At 46.6% G+C, this 22,486-nt stretch overlaps 1 protein-coding gene across 1 annotated transcript in view; it reads right to left on the reverse strand.

Moving 5' to 3' along the window:
- Nucleotides 1–22,486, reverse strand: part of LOC115643208 (dedicator of cytokinesis protein 2-like) — a 298,187-nt gene that overhangs the window by 237,594 nt on the left and 38,107 nt on the right. The window contains exons 11-13 of the mRNA XM_030547079.1: nt 18,884–18,959; nt 11,020–11,099; nt 9,290–9,415 (exon numbers count right to left, since the gene is read on the reverse strand). Coding sequence (XP_030402939.1) covers nt 9,290–9,415; nt 11,020–11,099; nt 18,884–18,959 — 282 coding nt within the window. The remainder of the gene's footprint in view (nt 1–9,289; nt 9,416–11,019; nt 11,100–18,883; nt 18,960–22,486) is intronic.

Raw genomic sequence — 22,486 nt, forward strand, 5'->3', positions numbered from 1 at the left:
TGGGCAAAAGGGGCTCCCTCCTCTGGCCTTGGGGTGTTTCTCCCGGCCGGGCAGGCGGAGTCCCCAGGGGACGCAGGAGGTGCTGGCTCAGCCGTTCCTTTAAAGGCAGCTTGGCTGGGCTCAGAGCGGCACGGGAGGTGGAGGCCGGTGCAGGCGGTGGGGAGTGGCACATCTTGGAGAGCCCGGCAGCACGGAGCCGCAGAGATTGCTAGTTCCTGCCCCCAAGCCGGGGTCGGTGCCCTGGGGCTCCAGAGCTGCAGATCGGGCTGCCAAAAGCAAAAGAACCACGGCAAGGCGGCTGGAATGTGCTGCCCCAAGATTGGCCAGAATGCCGCCCCTTACAATGTGCCGCCCCAGGCACGTTCTTTCTCGTCTGGTGCCGGCCCTAGCCTGATCAGATCTGTAACACAGGTGCACTAGATGTACAAAGAGTCAGGATACTGATCCTGCTCCCCCATGCAGATGATAGGCAAAAGCCCTTGCTCTGGGGAAGAAAATCCAGGAGGTTGTTGTGATGATGAAGGGGGAATTTTTTGTAATATTTGTATTATGCCCATATGTGCCTCAGTTTCCCCTATGCTTTGCATTGTTACCTGGGGAAGCGTGGAGGGGGAGAGATTAAGCTTGCTCTCAGGGAAGACTAAGAGACATAGGCGTGTGTATCACCTAGTTGAATGGGTCATTAAAAAAGGACTGGCCTAGGCCAAACCAAACCAATGGAAAATGTGAGAAGACAGTGGAAAACCCCAATGGCCAGAACATTGACACCTAGCAATCAACAACCCAAAGAAAGGAGCTTTTTCCTGCCTCTCAGCAGGGGCTGTGAACTCAGCATGGTCCTGCCTGGAGAACTAAGGACTGAGAGGTGATCAGCAGGGAATAAAGTGTGGGCTCTGGAAAAAGCTTGCTGCTCTCTACTGGGACCCACTAAGGAGATCAGAGAGACAGGGTCTGAATATGGAGTTCCCTACAGCTTGGTTGGTGAATTGTGGCTTGACCAGACTGGATGATGCTTTAACCTTTATGACTCTGTGCTAACCTAAGGCCTGTGACCACTTGACTAACAAATCCTACTCTGTTTTGAAAATGCTGTTTGGGTGCCCCTGCAAATACTTGCTGGGGTGCATGCGTCCAGTGATTTCCCTGCCCCCCGAATTTCCCCAACACCCCACCTCAGTTTTGTGAACTAGTTACATGCCAAACCTAGTGGCTGAACTTTGCGACTTTGTCCTCACCCACAACTATTTCACATTTGGGGACAATATATACCCTCAGGTCAGCAGCACTGCTATGGGTACCCGCATGGCCCCACAATATGCCAACATTTTTATGGCTGACTTAGAACAACGCTCCCTTAGCTCTCGTCCCCTAATGCCCCTACTCTGCACTGATGACATCTTCATCTGGACCCATGGAAAAGATGCCCTTGAGGAATTCCACCATGATTTCAACAATTTCCCTCCCACCATCAACCTCAGCCTAGACCAATCCACACAAGCGATCCATTTCCTTGACACTACTGTGCTGATAAGTGATGGTCACATAAACACCACCCGATACCAGAAACCTACTGATCACTGTACTTACCTACATGCCTCCAGCTTCCATCCAGGACAGACCACACAATCCACTGTCTTCAGCCAAGCTCTAAGCTACAACTGCATTTGCTCCAATCCCTCAGACAGAGACAAACACCTACAAGATCTCTATCAAGCATTCTTAAAACTACAGTGCCCACCTGCTGAAGTGAAAAAACAGATTGACAGAGCCAGAAGAGTACCCAGAAGTCACCTACTACAAGACAGGCCCAACACAGAAAATAACAGAACACCACTAGCCCCCAACTAAAACCTCTCCAGCGCATCATCAGAGATCTACAACCTATCCTGAAAGATGATCCCTCACTCTCCCAGATCTTGGGAGACAGACCTGTCCTCGCTTACAGACAGCCCCCCCAACCTGAAGCAAATACTCACCAGCAACCACATACCACAGAACAAAAACACTAACCCAGGAACCTATCCTTGCAACAAAGCCCGATGCCAACTCTGTCCACATATCTATTCAAATGACATGATCATAGGACCTAATCACATCAGCCACACCATCAGGGGCTCGTTCACCTGCACATCTACCAATGTGATATATGCCATCATGTGCCAGCAGTGCTCCTCTGCCAAGTACATTGGCCAAACCAGACAGTCTCTATGCAAAAGAATAAATGGGACGCAAATCAGACATTGAGAATTATAACATTCAAACACCAGTAGGAGAACACTTCAACCTCTCTGGCCATTCAGTAACAGATTTAAAGGTGGCAGTTTTGCAACAGAAAAGCTTCAAAAACAAACTCCAACGAGAAACAGCTGAACTTGAATTAATATGCAAACTAGATACAATTGATTTAGGCTTAAATAGAGACTGGGAATGGCTGAGCCATTACACACATTGAATCTATTTCCCCATGTTAAGTATCCTCACACCTTCTTATCAAACTATCTTAAATGGGCCATCTTGATGATCACTACAAAAGTATTTTTTCTTCTGCTGAGAATAGCTCATCTTAATTAATTAGCCTCTTAGAGTTGGTTGGGCAACTCCCACCTTTTCATGTTCTCTGTATGTATATATATATCTCCTCACTATATGTTCCATTCTATGCATCCAATGAAGTGGGCTATAGCCCATGAAAGCTCATGCTCAAATAAATGTGTCAGTCTCTAAGGTGCCACAAGTACTCCTGTTCTTTCTGCGGATACAGACTAACACGGCTGCTACTCTGAAACATGCCAATTTAGTGACTGTTTGGAAATTTGAATTGAAATTGAAACATTAATACACACTTTAAAAGCATATACATTGTATGATAAAATACATAAATCTGAAAAAGTATAATAGATTTCAAAAGTATGAACATAGACTAGCTTCCTTATACAACTGTTTTTTATGACAATGTCAGTGCATTCTTTTCAGTGATGTTGGCCAACGTAATAATTTCAAATGATGATTTGTAAGCAAAGTCTAAATGAGCTCTCCTTGACAGCTAGTGATGAGCTGGAGGCTGAGGGGAAAGGCTTCAGGACCAGACTGTATTTACATTCACACCTAATCTACCTAGGTATCCAGCAAACAGAGCTGTGTTGCCCAAGTGATAGATTTTGGCTGGGGTTGGGTTACAAATCACTTGAATGCAGGGGGTGTTGGGTGGGAAATGAAATGTTGTTCTTATTGTATGAGTAAAGGTCAGTAAAACTGTACTTAGTCTGTGCTGATTGACCTCTATCATATCCCCCCTTAGTCATCTCTTTTCTAAAGATTAAAATTCCCAGTCATTTTAATTTCTCCTCCTGTTTCATACCCCTAATCACTTCAGTTGCCCATCTCTGTACCTTTTCCATTTCCAATATCTCTCTTTTGGGATGGGGTGACGAGATCTGCACAGTATTCAAGGTGTATACGTACCATGGGTTTATATAGAGGCACTATGATACTTTCTGTCTTATTATCTATCCCTTTCTTAATGATTCTCAACATTCTGTTTGCTTTTTTGGCTGCCGCTGCACATTAAGTGGATGTTTTCAGAGAACTACTCACAATGACTCCCAAGATCTCTTTCTTGAGTGGTAACAGCTAATTCAGACTCCTTCATTTTGTATGTATAGTTGAGATTGGAAAACAATGTGCATTACTTTGCATTTATCAACACTGAATTTCATCTGCCATTTTGTTGCCCAGTCTCCCAGTTTTGAGAGATCCCTTTGTAACTCTTCACAGTCTGCCTGGGACTTAACTATCTTGAATAGTTTTGTATCATCTGAAAATGTTGTCACCTCATTGTTTACCCCTTTCTCCAGATCATTTATGAATATGTTGAATAGGACTGGGCCCAGAACAGACCCCTGGTGGACACCACTATTTACCTCTCTCCATTCTGAAAACTGATAATTTATTCCTACCCTTTGTTTCCCATACTTTAACCAGTTACTGATCCATGAGAGGACTTCCCTCTTATCCCATGATGGCTTACTTTTCAAAAGTCAATTTAAATTAAATACATTTTAAAAAAATTATACATTTTTTAGAAATCTAGACCTGTTATGTGTAACTTGTATTATCCTTATGTTAAATTTGCATTATCCTAACAAAACATTTACTTTATTCATATCTCTTTTATATATCTCATTGCCCCTGACACTCCCCCTAATTTCAATTCCTGCGGAAACTACTGCATGCATCTCTGAAGAGTGGCCAGGAGTCTATCTCAGGCCTTGGCTACACTACAGAGTTGCAGCGCTGGTGAGGGGGTTACAGCGCTGCAACTTAGGATGTGTACACACTTGCACAGTACGGCCAGCGCTGCAACTCCCTGGTTGCAGCGCTGGCTGTACACCCGGTCGAGCCTCGGGTGTAGAGGATCCAGCGCTGGTCAGCAAGTGTAGAAATCCACCAGCGTTTTTATTGACCTCCGTGGCATAAGTAGGTATCCCAGCATACCTTAGAAGCCTCTCTGGTAATCATGCAAACTCCACTGTCCTGGGCTCACCTGACCCCTCATTTAAATGCCCCGGGAATTTTAAAAATCCCCTTCCTGTTTGCTCAGCCAGGTGTGGAGTGCAATTAATCAATCAATCAATCAGCGACCATGCCTCCACGCACCAAACGAGCCCCAGCATGGATCAATGCAGAGCTGCAGGACCTCATAAGTGTTTGGGGAGAGGAGGCTGTGCAAGCACAGCTGCGCTCCAGAAGGAGAAATTATGATACCTATGGGCAGATATCGCAGTCCTTGATGAGAAGGGGCCATGAATGGGACGCATTGCAGTGCAGGGTCAAAATAAAAGAGCTGAGGAGTGCTTACTGCAAAGCTCGTGAGGGAAATTGCTGCTCAGGAGCTGCCCCCACAACCTGCCGTTTTTACCAGGAGCTGGATGCCATACTTGGGTGTGACCCCACTGCCAATCCGAGGACCACGATGGAGAGTTCAGAGCAGGGAGAAGTGGGGGAGGGTGTAGAGGAAGGCGACAGTGAGGCTACTGGCGTGGAGGGAGACACCCCGGAGTCCCAGTACACATGCAGCCAGGAGCTCTTCTCAAGCCAGGAGGAGGCTAGCCAGTCGCAGCAGCAGGAAGTTGATGGTGAGGAAGAAACTGAGGATCGTGCTCGGGGTAAGCAGATTTTTATGTTTTGGGAGAGGAGGGTTTGGGTTATGGCTGCCTGCATGCATGCCTAAACGTGGAATAGCCCCATTGATTTGCTCTATCACATCTCTGTAATCTGCCTCGGTAATCTCTTGAAAAGTTGCAGCCAGAGCGTTTGCAATTTGCTTTCTCAAGTTGATCGGGAGAGCCACCGTGGTCCTTGTCCCGGTCAGGCTAACTCGTCCGATCCACTGTGCAGCGAGGGGTGGGGGGACCATGGCTGCACACAGGCAAGCTGCATAGGGGCCAAGGCGGTATCCACATTGCTGTAGAAGACCCTCCCTCTCTTCCCAGGAAACACGCAGCAGTGATATGTCTGGCAGTAGGAAACCCTGTTGAGAATTTAGGGATACTTGAGGGCAGGGCGCTAGGTTCGCGTTTCCCCAGCCCATTGCGCTCTGTTGTTTACCCCCCCCTAAGCACGTAGCCAGCCACGCGGTGTGCTCTGGTGTTATGCACCCCCCTCCAAGCAGGCATCCAGCACCGCGGTGCGCTCCGGTGTTCCCCACCCCCCTCCCAGCATGTAGCTAGCCCCGCGGTGTGCTCCGGTGTTATGCACCCCCCTCCAAGCAGGCATCCAGCACCGCAGTGCGCTCCGGTGTTCCCCACCCCCCTCCCAGCACGTAGCTAGCCCCGCAGTGTGCTCCGGTGTTATGCACCCCCCTCCAAGCAGGCATCCAGCACCGCGGTGCGCTCCGGTGTTCCCCACCCCCCTCCCAGCATGTAGCTAGTCCCGCGGTGTGCTCCGGTGTTATGCACCCCCCTCCAAGCAGGCATCCAGCACCGCGGTGCGTTCCCCCCCCCCCCCCCACCAGCAGGACGGCGTGAACGCGTACCAAAGCCCAACCCCCCTCCCCCCAGCAGCTCACCACCTTCCTGTTCACTACTGTCCCCTGTTCAGGACACCAGCTACCTCCTGTATCCATTGCAGATAAACCCCAGTGACCCATCGGTCAATTCCCACTCCCAAGGGGAACTCGGGGGAAAACCACTCACCCCATTGCTCGCCATGACTTTAGCTTCCCTGCCCTCTCTGTGTTACGTGAGGTATGTGAGAAGGATGCCACCAAAAGTCTAAAAAGCCCTTCACTGTGTGATAATAAACAATGTAGCCTCTGTGTATTACATGGTTCTATCTCTCTTTTTTCTAGTGACCTTGACTAATGCAGCCGGATCACCGGCCTCACGTAGATTGCAGAACTTGAGACGAAATCCAAGAAAATCAAAAGAGGAATTCATCAAATCAGTTATGAGTCACTACAACAGAGAAAGTAGGAAGACACAGGAATGGAGAGAGAAAATGTATGAATGGAGACGGAGAGTACATGAATGGAGGCAAACAGAAAGCAGGAGAAAGGAATTGTCTACCAAAAAAACCACAAAGCAGATGATAAGCCTCCTGGCTCGCCAAACTGAGTCTTTCGAGTCTCTCGTAGCCATGCAGACAAATATGTACCGTTGTAACCCACAGCCCTCCCAAAGCTCTCTTTCTTGTTCCCCAGTATTTCCACAAAACAACTTTCTCCAGCAGCCAGTTTCTTATTACCCCCAGCTGCCCCCAACACCTGTACGATCACCTACCAGCCCTGATAACTATAATTCTTACCCTGTTCACTCCACCCCCATTACCCTGCAGCATAGTAATCCTGAAGTGCAGCAGACATTGAATAGTGATCAAAATAGGACATATTCAAACCTGTGAATGTACAGTCCACCACCCCAACCCCCTTGCCTTTTATGTACTGTATGTTAAATAAAGGATTTTTTTTCTTTTTCACTATGTTATATTATTGCTGGAAGTGGTAAATATTGTACCCCAAGGTACAGCAAAGCACATCAAATGCACCAAACATTACTGTTGGCTCTCAGCATCAAATTGCTCCCTTAAAGCATCCCTAATCCTTGAAGCCCTTTCCTGGGCCTCCCTATTAGCCCTGCTCTCTGGCTGAGCAAACTCATCCTCTAGGCGTCGAACCTCGGAGGTCCATTCCTCACTGAATCTTTCACCCTTCCCTTCACAAATATTATGGAGGGTACAGCACGCGGATATAACAGCGGAGATGCTGCTTTCCCCCAAATCTAGCTTCCCATAAAGACACCTCCAAAGGGCTTTCAAACGGCCAAAAGCACACTCCACAGTCATTCTGCACCGGCTCAGCCTGTAGTTGAACCGGTCCTTGCTCCTGTCAAGCTTCCCTGTATACGGTTTCATGAGCCATGGCATTAAGGGGTAAGCGGGGTCTCCAAGGATCACAGTGGGCATTTCGACGTCCCCTACTGTGATCTTGCGGTCTGGGAAAAAAGTCCCTGCCCTCAGCCTCCTGAACAGGGAACTGTTCCGAAAGATGCGTGCATCGTGCACCTTTCCAGGCCATCCTGAGTAAATGTCAGTGAAACGCCCACGGTGATCCACAAGCGCTTGCAGAACCACGGAGAAATACCCCTTGCAATTAACGTACTCTGATGCCAGGTGGGGTGGTGACAGAATAGGAATATGCGTCCCATCTATTGCCCCTCCACAGTTAGGGAAACCCATTTCTGCAAAGCCATCCACAATGTCCTGCACGTTCCCAAGAGTCATAGTTCTTCTTAGCAGGGTGCGATTAATGGCTGTGCAAACTTGCATCAGCACCATTCCAACGGTAGACTTTCCCAGTCCAAACTGGTTGGCCACCGATCGGAAGCAGTCTGGAGTTGCCAGCTTCCAGATTGCAATAGCCACCCGCTTCTCCACTGGCAGGGCAGCTCTCAATCTCGTGTCCCTGCGCCGCAGGGTAGGGGCGAGCTCAGCATACAGTGCCATGAAGGTGGCTTTTCTCATCCGAAAGTTCTGCAGCCACTGCTCGTCATCCCAGGCTTGCAGGACGATGTGATCCCACCACTGAGTGCTGGTTTCCCGAGCCCAAAGGCGCTGTTCCACGGTGCTGAGCACGTCTGTTGCTGCCACAAGCAATTTAGTGTCTTCACCGTCAGGTGATTCAATATCATCGTCTGACTCCTCACTGTCACTTTGCAGCTGAAGGAATAGCTCCACTGCCATGCGTGATGTGCTGGCAACATTCATCAGCAAGGTCCTCAGCAGCTCAGGCTCCATTTATAACAAAAACCGCAGAAATCACGCTGCAGGATCACAATGCCGCCAAACTGCTCGGAATGTGTAGCAAAGCACCACAGGGCGTTGGAACAGGAAGTGGAAAGACCCGCACACTTCCTTCCCCTTCCCACAAGCCACAGCGCCAAAATGGGACAAGGTGCTCTGTGGGATAGCTGCCCACAATGCACCACTCCCAACAGCGCTGCAAGTGCTGCAAATGTGGCCACACTGCAGCGCTGGTTGCTGTAAGTGTGGCCACTCTGCAGCGCTGGCCCTACACAGCTGTACTAACACAGCTGTAACTACCAGTGCTGCAAAACTGTAAGTGTAGCCATACCCTCAGTTGGACTTGCTGAGCAGTGCTCACAGTGTGAAGCAGGAGTGCTGGAAGTCAGAGGCTCGGTCTTGGAGGGGGTGAGGCTCTGTGGGTCCCCTTGAGCAGCTAGCACCATAGGCACCAACTTTCCCCAGCATCAGTGGGAGCTCACACCCCTCCGTCCCCAGCCCTGCTGCGACTCCATCCTTTCCCTGCCCCTGCCCCACCCCCATTCCAACCCCTTCCCCAAAGTCCCCTCCCCAACTCTGCCCCCTCCCTGCCCCATTGGACCAGTTCCCCAAATCCTCAGCCCCGTGTCTTCCCCGAGTGCGCCGCATTCCCCTCCTCCAGCCACGCAAAACAGCTGTTTTGCAGCGCAAGCACTGGGAGCTAGGGGGAAAAGTGGGCATGCAGCACGCTCAGGGAAAGAGGTGGAGGCAGAGGCAAGCTGGGCAGTGGGGCAGGGTGCACCCACCAATTTTTCCCCATGGGTGCTCCAGCCCCAGAGCACCCATGGAGTCAGCGCCCATGGCTGGTGCACAAAAAGGGTTCCTCCAAGAGACTGCTTAAAAGCTGGGGCATGGATTCGTGACCGATGCCACAAGCACTTTAGAAGACAGTAGGTAAGGATGGATCAGGATAAACTTGCTAACCTTAGCCTGAGGTGCCTTCTTCACTCACCTGGCATGATAATCTCTGGGAAGCCTAACTTGCGGACCACAACTGTGCTGCGATCCACCAAGTGAGGATGATCTTTCCGCACCTGACTCAGGTCTCCCCACAGCATTTTCAGAGACACCCAGAACCCTGGAAAGGAATGAGAGAAAAGGAATTGGAATTTACTTTGCCCAAATAGAGTCCAGTGAGTAGCTCAACCAGATGCTCAGCCCACACCCCAACGTAGACATCTGCACAGATGGGTCCATTTCACAGTCCTAGGACATGCTGTTCAGGGCCTCATGTTGAAAGTGGCTTCCACGATGTTAAACATTTCCAGGAGCCAGGCCTCAGAGATGTTGTCTCCAGCAAAGGTGTGTAGCTCCCACGCATCATAGTGGTGTGAAGTTTCGAGGTCCTGTTTGGCTCTTCACTAAACTTGGATGAGCAGGTAGCATCAATTTCCAAAAATGCCTTATCTCCCTCCAGCTCATTAGGAAACTTCATCCCTTCCTCCCAGACATGGACTTTGCAACAGTCACTGCCAGGCTGGTTTACTGTATGCATGCATTTGTCACCGCCAGGCTGGTTTACTGTAATCTGAAGCTGAATGTGACAATGAATCACAGGTTCTATCTTGTGCAGAATATAGCTATCCACCTTCTCCACGGCTCAGTCTGTTGTGAGCACATCAAGTCTGTGCTCAAGTCCCTCCCAGTGAGACAATGCAGATCACAAAGCCAGTACAAAGTATGTGAGAACTGGGACAAAGCATTTTCTACTACAGGGATCCAGCTATGGAACAATCTTCCAGGGGAGATCAGATGCATCACTAGTCTGACTATTTAGGAAATGTTGCAAAGCCTTTGTGTATTAATTCTGAAAGTCATGTACAGTAGACAGGCTTCAGTGGTGTAACAAAGCCCCAGAGGGCCCTGATGCAGGAATAAGGTAGGGCTCCTCTCCCCAACTGCAAAATCTACAATTTTGCTTACCCACATCAGAGCCCCCAACCTACCCCACTTACCCCACCTCCAATCCTTTACCCACTGCCTCCATGAACTTCTTGATGGCCCCTCTCCTCCCCCACCCTGTCCCTGGTGCCCCACTCCCATCCTGGGCTAGGATATCTCCTCCCAGTCCAAGCTGCTCAATGACTCCCCTTGCTTACATCACCTGCACTGCACTCACACAACACAGGCTGAATTTGAATGACGAGTGGCATAGCAACCAGGCACATGGAGTCTCAGCTCCACTCAGGTTTGGCCCAGCCTCTCCTCCGTCATGATGAAGGTGTGGTTGAGGCAAACCTGAGTGGTGCTGTGACCTCGTGCACCAAGATGCAAGAACATTCACTCAAATTTAGTCCAACCACCCCTCTGTCATTTGGCCCAGCTGCACTTCTGTCTGATGGAGCGGTGGTAGGATCAAATTTGAGTGAGTGGCATTGCAACCCTATGCGCCAGGTGAAATGCCAGAGCATTACTATATCTGGTTAAGCCCCTATAACCTCGTGGGCTCATGAGCAGTCTTGCACTATTCTTACACCACTGAACAGCTTTCTCGAAGGCCTCTTTAAAAAAAAGTTAACTCTGTAAAAGGAAAAGTGCCAGAGACTCAGTTCATTGCACTAGGCACTTCACTGTCGCAACTGATTTAAGTGGAAGGTGTTCAGATAGCGTGGGGATGGGCAGCAGGATAAAACCCTAAGATAGGCCACCCAGCTGTGGGAGGAGGCGGTGTAAGGCCCTTACCTTGTCCTTTGTGGTTGATTTCTTTCCCTTCCACTGCTTTCTTTATCATGCTGTGAAGGAAGTCATTCTCAGCAGCTACCCTGAAACACAACAAAAGCACATGGGGGAAGGGGCTCAGCTCTATCCAGCTAGGGAGGGAGACTGTCTGCAGAAAAGGATCTGGGAACAGGAGCATGTGAGTGCAGAAATGGTTACTATATTTACTCGTACAGTGAGTGTGATTCTGTGAGATATATTATGCACATTTAGCTTCCACTGTAGCGGTGTGTGCACCCAGTGCACTTGAGCCAGAGACATCTGATCAGCACCCATTCTGATGGCATATGCACACAGCTTGTTCTCATGCCTCCAACAGTGGGCATGAAGAGCAGAGTCGCCCTGGCCCCCTCTCAAGTTCCTTCATACCAGAATCCAGCTGACATTAGACCAGAGATCTCAAACTGGGGGTCAGGACCCCTCAGAGACTCACAAAGTTATTACATGGGGGGGGGCGCAAGCTGTCAGCCTTCACCTCAAACCCCGCTTTGGCTCCAGCATTTATAATGGTGTTAAATATATTTTAAAAGTGTTTTTAATTTATAAGGAGGAGAGGGGTCGCATGCAGAGAGGATTGCTATGTGAAAGGGATCACCAGTACAAACATTTGAGAACCACTGCATTAGACTCTAAGTAGTGGGGATGAAGCGTGGATCATGACATACATATGTGTACAACACATCTCAAAGAACAAGTTACTGTGCAAGTAAGTAACTGTTTCTTCTTCGAGTGCTTGTGCATATCTGTATTTTACTTGAGGTGGTTCCCAAGCAGTAGTCCAATGGTAACGGAAACTTGGAAGTCACTTAAACATGGATTGAAGAACAGACTTTCTAACGTCGGCTTCTGCTCTGGATGCTTACAGAATTGCATAGTGCTGTGTGATCCTGTGACCAGAGGACCACATTATGGCCATTCTGCAAATGGCCATAATAGGGATATTACTGAGGAAGGTCACTGAGGTGGCTTGGGCTCATGTAAAATAAGCAGTACCTCTTTCTGGAGTGACCTTTGCAAAGCTGTAACAAATCTGTATGCATAAAGAAATCCAGTTAGATATCCTCTGGGCAGTATCTGCTCGCCTCTTCATCTTCTCACCATGTGGGAGAGGATCTAAAAAGTTTAGTCCTGTCAATGTAAAATGATAGGGCCCTGCAGACATCCGAAGTATGAAGCCTCCCATCATCCTTATGGATGTGTGACTCATAGACTCATAGACTCATAGACTCTAGGACTGGAAGGGACCTCGAGAGGTCATCGAGTCCAGTCCCCTGCCCTCATGGCAGGACCAAATACTGTCTAGACCATCTCTAATAGACATTTATCTAACCTACTCTTAAATATCTCCAGAGATGGAGATTCCACAACTTCCCTAGGCAATCTATTCCAGTGTTTAACTACCCTGACAGTTAGGAACTTTTTCCTAATGTCCAACCTAAATCTCCCTTGCTGCAGTTTAAGCCCATTGCTTCTTGTTCTATCCTTAGAGGCTAAGGTGAACAAGTTTTCTCCCTCCTCCTGATGACACCCTTTTAGATACCTGAAAACTGCTATCATGTCCCCTCTCAGTCTTCTCTTTTCCAAACTAAATAAACCCAATTCCTTCAGCCTTCCTTCATAGGTCATGTTCTCAAGACCTTTAATCATTCTTGTTGCTCTTCTCTGGACCCTCTCCAATTTCTCCACATCTTTCTTGAAATGTGGTGCCCAGAACTGGACACAATACTCCAGTTGAGGCCTAACCAGCGCAGAGTAAAGCGGAAGAATGACTTCTCGTGTCTTGTTTACAACACACCTGTTAATGCATCCCAGAATCACGTTTGCTTTTTTTGCAACAGTATCACACTGTTGACTCATATTTAGCTTGTGGCCCACTATGACCCCTAGATCTCTTTCTGCCATACTCCTTCCTAGACACCTAGTGACTTGTGAAAGAAGATTGTTTGGTGTAATTCTGATACCATTATGTACAAAGATTTTGGACACAATTGCAAGGAAACTTTGTCCTTATAGAAAACTGTATACAGGGGACCCATTAAAAGAGCCTTCAGCTCTCTAACTCTCATAGCAAATGTTATCAATGATGTAATATCATATGAAACACTCTGTATCTTGGGAGGATGTTAAACAGCAGCTACTAAAGTTAGACATTTTTAAATCCGCAGATCCAGATAAGTTACACCCAAGAGCCTTAAAAGAGCTGCTGAGGAGTTCACTGGACCGTTAATGTTCATTTTCAATAAGTTTTGGAACACTGGGGAAGTTCCAGAAGACTGGAAGAAAGCTAATGTTATGCCAATATTTTAAAAGGGTAAATGGAATTCCTGGGTAATTATAGGCCCACCAGTCAGACATTGATCTCAAGCGAGATAATTGACTGGCTGATATGGGACTCAATAAAGAATTAAAAGAGAATAATGTAATTAATGCCAATCAACATGGGTTTATGGAAAATAGATCCTGTCATATTAACTTGATATCATCTTTTGATGACATTGTAAGCTTGGTTTATAAACGTAATGTTGACGTAATATACATAGACTTCTGTAAGGTATTTGACTTGGCACCACATGACATTTTGATTAAAAACTAGATAAAATTAATATGGCACACATTAAATGGATTAAAAACTGGCTAACTGATAGGTCTCAAATTGTAATTGTAAAGGAGAATTGTCATCAAACGGGTGTGTTTCTAGTAGGGTCCCCTGGGGATTGGTTCTTGGGCTTACACTATTTAATATTGTTATCAATGACCTGGAAGAAAACATAAAACCATCACTGATAAAGTTTGCAGATGACACAGAAGATGGGGGTGTGGTAAATAATGAAGAGGACAGGTCACTGATTCAGAGCAATCTGGATTGCTTGGTAAACTGAGTGCAAACAAATATGAATTTTAATATGGCTAGATGGGAAGGTATACATCTAGAAACAAAAAAATTAGGCCTTATTTACTCTACCCTGGGAAGCAGTGACTCTGAAAGATTTGGGGGGTCATGGTGGATAATAAGGTAAGCATCAGCTCCCAACGTGATACTGTGTCCAAAAAAGCTAATGTGATCCTGGGATGCATGAACAGAGGAACCTCGAGTAGGAGTAGAGAAGTTATTTTACCTCTATATTTGGCACTGGGCGGCTGCTGCTGCAATATTTTGTCCAGTTCTGGTGTCCACACTTCAAGAAGAATGTTGATAAATTAGAGAGGGGTCAGAGAAGAGCCAAAAGAATGAATGACGGATTAGAAAACATGCCTTGTAGTGACAGACTCAAGGACCTCAATCTATTTCACTTAAAGGGAAAGTTAATGGGTGACTTGATTACAGACTATAAGTATCTACATTGGCAAACAATATTTAATAATGGGCTCTTCAATCTAGCAGAGGAAAGTCTAACATAATCCAATGCCTGGAAATTGAAGATAGACAAATTCAGACTGGAAATAAGGCATATTTTTTGACAGTGAGCGTAATTAACCATTGGCACAATTTACCCAGGGTAGTGGTGGCTTCTCCCTCATTGACAATTTTAAAATCAAATTAGATATTTTTCTAAAAGATATGTTCTAGGAACTCTTTGGGGGAAATTCTATGGCCTATGTTATACAGGAGGTCAGACTAGTTGATCACAATGGTCCCTTCTAGCCTTGGAATCTATGCATCATCACCAAGAATGCAGCTTGGAAACAAATGAAATAAGGAACAGGAGGCTAGAGGCTCAAAATGTGGTCCCATGAGCAATGAGAAGACTATTTTAAGGTCCCAATGGGAAAAAGGGGCTTTAACCAATGAGTAGACCCTGATTAAGTCAAGAATCTCTTGACCACAGGGTGGTAGAAAATAAAGTAATCCTCAATAGACGGGTGAAAAGCCGATATGGCTGCCAGGTGGCTCTTTATTGGGCTCGTTGACAGGACTGAGTTCTAGCAGATGTTCCAATAGGTCCTGCATTTGCATAATGGAGGGAGACAACTTGTGCCAGCATATCCAGATGGAGAACCTCTTCCACTTAGACGGTGGAATGCTTTCTACTACTAATCTGTACTTGCTGAACTGCCTGTTAACAGATTATCTCTGTAATGGTCAACCACTGAGCATCAGGCAGAGACTGTCTGGATTGGAGTGCAAAATTATGTCCTGGAGAACTGGTAATGTGAATGGAGATTGTATCATCAGGGTCTGCAAGTCCAAATACCAGTACTGCCTTGGCCATGCCGGGGCTTTAAGAATCATCCTGGCTTGTTCTTGTTTTGGCTTCCTGATTACTACAGAAATCAGCAGGATTCAAGGTAAGCATACAGAAGCTTCGATTCCTCAGGTAGCTGAATTGTATGTGTCACAGAGCCTGGACTCTGGCTGAACAGAGAGGCTGTATTTCCTACTGTCTCTGGTGAGTCCATGTTAGGAAATTCCCATCTCTAGAAGACTGAACTGACCTCACTATCTCATTTTTCAGGGACAACTTGGTTACAATTCACAACTATCTGCTGAGAATCTGCGAGAACATTCTGCACCCCTGGTAAGTGTGAGGTTTCAAGAGTGATGCTGTTTTGAATGCAGAAGTTCCACAGCTAGATTGCCTCCCGACAGGGGGATCTAATCTCTCCTCATAAGGCTATGGAACAGCTTCCGTAAGTATTTTTGTTGCCCTTCTCTGTAATTTTTTCCAATTCCAATACATCTTTTTTCAGATGGGGTGACCAGAAATTCACCCAGTATTCAAAGTGTGGGCTATCATGGATTTATATAGTGGCATTGTGATATTTACTGTCTCATCTATCCCTTCCTTATGGTTCCTAACATTATTTGCTTTTTTTACTGCTGCTGCACATTGAGTGGATGTTTTCAGAGAACTACCCACAAGGACTCCAAGATCTTTTTCTTGAGTGGTAACAGCTAATTTAGACCCCATCATTTTCTATGTATAGTTGGGATTGTGTTTTCCAATGTGCATTACTTTGCATTTACCAACTTTGAATTTAATCTGCCATTTAGTTGCCCCATCACCCAGTTTAGTGAGATCCCTCTGTAACTCTTCAGTTTGCTTTGGACTTAACTATCTTGAGCAATTTAGTATCGTCAACAAATTTTGCCACTTCACTGTTTCCCCCTTTTTCCAGATCATTTATAAATATGTTGATTAGTCCCAGGACAGACCCCTAGGGGACACCACTATTTATCATCTCCATTCTGAGAGCAACCATTTATTCCTACCCTTTGTTTCCTCTCTTTTAACCAGTTACTGATCCATAAGAAGATGCTCCCTCTTATCACATGACAGCTTACTTTGCTTAAGAGCCTTTGGTAAGGGACCTTGTCAAAGGCTTTCTGAAAGTCCAAGTACACTATATCCACTGGATCACCCTTGTCCGCATGTTTGACCCCTTAAAGAATTCTAGTAGACTGGTTTGGCATGATTTCCCTTTACAAAAGACATGTTGACTCTTCCCCAACAAATCGTGTTCATCTATGTGTCTGACAATTCTGTTCTTTACTATAGTTTCAACCACTTTGCTTGGTACTGAAGTCAGGCTTACCAGCCTTTTAATTGCCAAAAACACCTGCGGAGCCTTTTTTAAAAAATTGTGTCACATTAATGATCCTCCAGTCATCTGGCACAGAAGCTGATTTAAATGATAGGTTACATGCCATAGTTAGTGGTAATTTCATCTTTGAGTTCCTTCCAAACGCTTGGGTGAATACCATCTAGTTCTGGTGATTTATTATTGTTTAATTGATCAATTTGTTCAAAATCCTCTTCTACTGACAGTTCAGTCTGGGACAGTTCCTCAGATTTGTCACCTAAAAAGAACAGCTCAAGTGTGGGAATCTCCCTCACATCCTCTGCAGTGTTTTTCCCTCCTCACTGAGTAATAGGCCTACTCTGTCCCATAGTAGGTCTGGACCAAACAGCGGTCATGGGAAGGGCTTGTTGGTCAACTCTACTGCAGGCAGCACTTCCCACAGTGACTCTGCCATGGCAGCATGGAAGCACCGCCAAACCACAGATCCAGGTTCAAGTCCCACAAATCCTTACAGGTTCTCCTGAACAACCTCTAACAGCAGCTCCAATGTTGTGGCTATTGTTCTCATTAGCTCCTGGAATGCTTTATAGTCCTCTGGTATAGGTGGTCTAGGGTCAGGAGCAACTGCCTCATCAGGGGATGAGGATGAAATGGGAGCTGGGATCCAGTGTTGATCAGCCTTAAGCTCATCTTCTGCCTGCACTTCAGAAACAGGCAGCTGGGAGAGTTGGGAGGTTGGTGGAGGGAACTTCTTAAGTCAATTGGGGTTGAGGAGACTGAGGCCTCAACTGTGTACTGAGGCAGTTCTGGTGTAGTAGGCAATATCCCAAGGTGCCCATACAGTACCAGAGGCCAACAAGGGGGTCCCCGAGAATTAATATACCTAGAAAGGGATCTCTGTCTAGAATGGTACAATTCCATTCTGAAGTCATGCCCAGAGTTATAGAACGTGACTAATCTGAACATGGCACCAGAGAGCCCTCACTGCTGCTCCCAGAGTCAGAAGACAAAAAGAAATCATCTTCTGGTAGAATCATAGATAACACCTTGTACCCCTTCTTCTTCTATACAGTCCCAAACTATTTGTCTCTTCATAATCAGGGTGTTACGTTAACTTGAGCTCAGCCCTGAGGGTCCTCTATTCAGAGTTTTTCATGGGGTTCTTTTGTCTTTGTAAGTGCTCAGACCTGCATCTGGTCCAGACTGTAAACACAGGGCTGAGTTGGAAGACAGCGATTGTTCTCACTCTTTCTTGAGTTAGCTCTGAGACCCATCCCACCTTATTGCCAACAATTTTGGAACATGATGATGTTCTACATTTTACATCTCACATCTCTCTTAAAACATTTCCTGTACAAACAACTGACAATCACCATGATGATCAGCTAGCTCTTAGCTTTGACAAGACCACACAAAACCCCTCCTTTGGTGAAGTATTGAGAAGCTGGTCAGATGCAGGTGTAATATGCCTTCTGGGCATGCCTATGTTACACAGGCATTGAAAAGAAACAGAGGGGGTCAGGCAGCCCTGCTCTTTATGGCCTAGGCTGGAGGGATGAGTGCACACAAGACACAGACAGTTCCCAGAATCCACAGACAATGCTGTTCATGAAGTATCTCTGTCTTGAGTGCACTGGGTGTACACAGGCATAGGATGGAAAAATATATGTGCACAAGCACTTGAAAAACAACACAGGAATAGCTCAATTGGATCAGGCCCGTGATCCATCTAGCCCCATCTCTGTCAGCTGCCAGCACCAGCAGTTTCAAAAGAATTAATAAATAGATGTGCAATAATATGCCTTCAACATTACATCTCCTCCTAACCCTTTTTGTTAGAGATTTGTTCAAACCCTGAAGCACGAGGTTTAATATGTCTTACAAAATTTGTGTATTAACTCTGGATATTCTTGTTACCCATATAAATGTCCAATTCCTGTTTGAATCTTGCTAAATTCTTGGCCACAGTAACATTTGTGGCAATAAGTTCCACAATCTAATTATCCTGAAGTCAAAAAGATAGATAGATATTTCCTTTGATCAGTTTTGAATTTGTCACCTTTTAAGCTAATTTAGTATACCCTTGTTCTTATGCTCAGCCTCTCCTGGCCATGGGTAGTATTTCCTTCCCACCCTTCTACCCACTCAAGAGAGAGAGACTGTCAGTTGACTCAGAAATGTTCCCCTTTTTGCAGCTGAACTCTTGTCTAGTGAATAGAAAGTCCCAGTTGTCTTAACCCCAGCCTTCATCCCCAATCCTTGCAGCCCCCCTTACTTTCTGCTCATAAATGCCTGCTTTACTCACAGGTGCACAGGAATGAAGTACTGCTTGTCCTCATCACTCTCACATTTTCCCTTGATGATATCTGTAATGTCCATCACTGTAAGAGACAAGGGACAGAAGCCTATGATCATAAGATCCTTTGGACAACCCTGAACCAACCCAGAAGGCACAATGACCACTCTCCCTTGCCAATTCTTCCTGAGTAAGGCATTTGATACGGTTCCACATGGGGAATTATTAGCTAAATTGGAAAAGATGGGGATCAATATGAGAGATGGATAAGGAACTGGTTAAACAGGAAACCACAACGGGTCATACTGAAAGGTGAACTGTCAGGCTGGAGGGAGGTTACTAGTGGAGTTCCTCAGGGATTGGTTTTGGGACCAATCTTATTTAATCTTTTTATTACTGATCTTGGCACAAAAAGTGGGAATGTGCTAATCAAATCTGCGGATGACACAAAGCTGGGAGGTATTGCCAATACAGAGAAGGAATGGGGATATCATACAGGAAGATCTGGATGACCTGGCCATCAGGAAGTTTAGACTTGAAATTAGATAAAAGTTTCTAACCATCAGAGGAGTGAAGTTTTGGAACAGGCTTCCAAGGGGAGTAGTGGGGGCAAAAGACATAGCTGGCTTCAAGACTAAGCTTGATCAGTTTATGGAGGGGATAGGAAAGTCTAATTTTGGCAATTAATTTGTCTTTGACTACTAACAGTAAATATGCCTAATGGCTTGTGATGGGATGTTAGATGGGGGTGGGATCTGAGTTACTACAGAGAATTCTTTCCTGGGTGCTGGCTGATGAGTCTTGCCCACATGCTCAGGGTTTAGCTGATTGCCATATTTTGGATCAGGAAGGAATTTTCCTCCAGGGCAGATTGGCAGAAGCCCTAGTTTTTTTTTTTTTTTTTTTTTGCCTTCTTCTGCAGTGTAGGGCATGGGTCATTTGCTGGAAGATTCTCTGTACCTTGAAGTCTTTAACCCATGATTTGAGAACTTCAGTGGCTCAGACACAGGTTTGATACAGGAGTGGTAGGTGAGATTCTGTGGCCTGCATTGTTCAGGACGTCAGACTAGATGATTGTAATGGTCCCTTCTGACCTTAAGGTCTATGATTCTATGAGCTTTCATGAGAAAAGAGCAACCAGAGACAGCCAGACATTACTGAGCACCTTTGATCTGTGTTTAGAGCTACTGTCATTGCCAATAGGTGAGAGGAACACAATAACCACATAAAAGAACCTGCAGAAAAAGCCACTACATTCTCAGATGACGGTGATGTCAGGCTGAGAAGTGCAGGGAGGAGGAGGAATAGGAAGAAATGAACAGGGGAAATTTTGGCTGAATCCCAGGAAGTGTCTCCTGGCAGGGAGATAGCTCCTCACTTAGATTTGTGTCTCAGGGAGAGGTCAGGGATCTCCAATGATGGGAACATTTAGAACTAGGACTGGCTCATGAATTAGAAAACAACCAATAGATTGCACTGGCCCCTAAAGGATAATGGAAGCTTTTCTGCATCTGATTTCTCTCAGTTTTCCTATTAATCATAGATTTTAAGGCCAGACAGGACCATCTGATCATCCCCACTAACCTCCTTCATAACACAGGCTGGACGATTTTAATCAATTTGTAGTGATGCAGGACTCACCCCTGCAGCACCTCGCACTCATCTCAGGAATTAGCATCTCCAGAGCACCCTCTGCAGGCTGGTGTCCCACTTGCTGCTTGCCCCCATGTCCCTCATCTTTGGGGTGCTGCCACCTGACAATACCCCCACAGTATCAGGGTCTCCCAGTGGAACCCCCAACCCTCTATCCCCACCTTGCCTCAGTCATGGGCTATTGCCAGTCACTATCTAGCCCCCACACCCTGGGGCAGACAGCAGTATAAGCCACTGATCACAGGTAAGGTTGGTTTGGACCTGCTGCCTTTGCCTACCCTGGACTGCCATCTGCAACCCCCCAGTACCCCCTTGGTCTTCTGCCAGGCCACAGCCTGGGGCTTTCCAGGCTGGAGCGCCCCAGCTCCCATAGCCTTCCCCCAGCCCTGCTCCACTCCAGGTACCTTCTCTCACTCCCCAGCAGCCAGGCCCATCTCCCTCTACAGCTAGAGAAGACTGTCTGGCTTCTGGCCCCCAGCCCTCTTTATAGGGCCAGCTGTGGCCTGATGGGGCATGGCCCCAGTTGTGGCTGCTTCCCCCAATCAACCTAGCTTTTCCTTCCCCTTCTATTTTAGGAGCGCTACACAATTCCTTCACTGTCCCTGAAAGAGGAGCTGCAGGACTTCAATAATGAAACCAGAACTACTGCCCAGTTTCACTGTCGCTTTCCTGGGGTCTTGTTTAGACTAAAAAAGGTGTTCTTCTCAATCAAGTCAGCTCAATCCAGCTAGTTTTACTGAACTGAAAAATCCACCTAACAATGACTGGGCGAATTGAGGATGTCACCCCCATCCCCTCTGACAGCACTCACAGAAAGGGGGTTGCCGGGATCATCATCTGTAAACCGTGGCTGGCTTTTGTTTCATCATTGATCTCTCAAGGCGGGTGGGGGAAATAGTGCAGACACACTACCACCTTTTGCCTCATTATATCAGGATGAGTCATATCTATGGACCTCTTTCCTCAGTGACTCACCACAGATAGCCTTCCACTTCCAGAAATGCTATACTTCCAGTAATTCACCATCATCCCCTTCTGCCTGCTCCCAAATGCTATCCCCTCAGCAATTCACCCCAGGTATCCCTGTTCCCCCTAACACTGTCCCCAGCAAGTCACCACAGATATCACTCAGCCCTCCAGCACTATCCCCACAGAATTCCTCCACCCCACAGTGTTTTCCCAATACTAGTGAATTTTTCATAAGTGACAGAATTTTAGTTGAGGCTGAAGATAGTCTTACAATGACGCAAGAAGCTCCAGCCCTCTAGTGAATTTGAGCCTTGCTAGGGGAAAACCAGCCCCCTCTGATAAGCTTCCTGTCCAACTTACCCACTGTGGGAAAGTGGAATTTCTTTAATATTTTTATGAGGCCTGTGTGTGCCTCAGTTTCCCCTATATTTCACATGGCTACCCAGTGCAGGGACTATTTGCTGTCAGGGTGGGCTAAAAAACATAGGCATGAATGTCGCCTAGCTGTTTGAGACTGAATGAGTCATTAAAAAGGACTGGCCAAGGCCGATCCCACATCACTGGAGAATCTGATAAGACAATGGCAAATCTGGTCACCAGGACACTGACACCCAGCAATCACTGACCCAATGGAACATGGATTGGGGGCTTGGCTGGGGGCTCTTATTTAACCAGAATGGTCTATGCTATGGTCTATGCTTTAACCTTCACTTCTCTATGCTCATCTAAGGACTTCTGATGCTGTGTGCCAGGTGACAAATAAACCAGACTGTTTTGACAATGCTGTGTGAGTGTTACTGCAAATGGTTGGTGAGATGTATTAATCCCTCAGGAGTATACAAGTCTCCACCAGGAGTCTGTCTTGGCTAGACCTGTTGAACAGAGCTCATGGTGCGAAGCAGGAGTGTTAAAGCCCCACAAGTTCAGTCAAGGAGGCTGTGAAGTAGCTTGGCCTGCCCTGGAAGAAGAGTGAGACCCATCGGGCGTCTG

This window comes from Gopherus evgoodei, unplaced genomic scaffold, assembly GCF_007399415.2.
Source record: "Gopherus evgoodei ecotype Sinaloan lineage unplaced genomic scaffold, rGopEvg1_v1.p scaffold_52_arrow_ctg1, whole genome shotgun sequence".
Lineage (NCBI taxonomy): Eukaryota > Metazoa > Chordata > Testudines > Testudinidae > Gopherus > Gopherus evgoodei.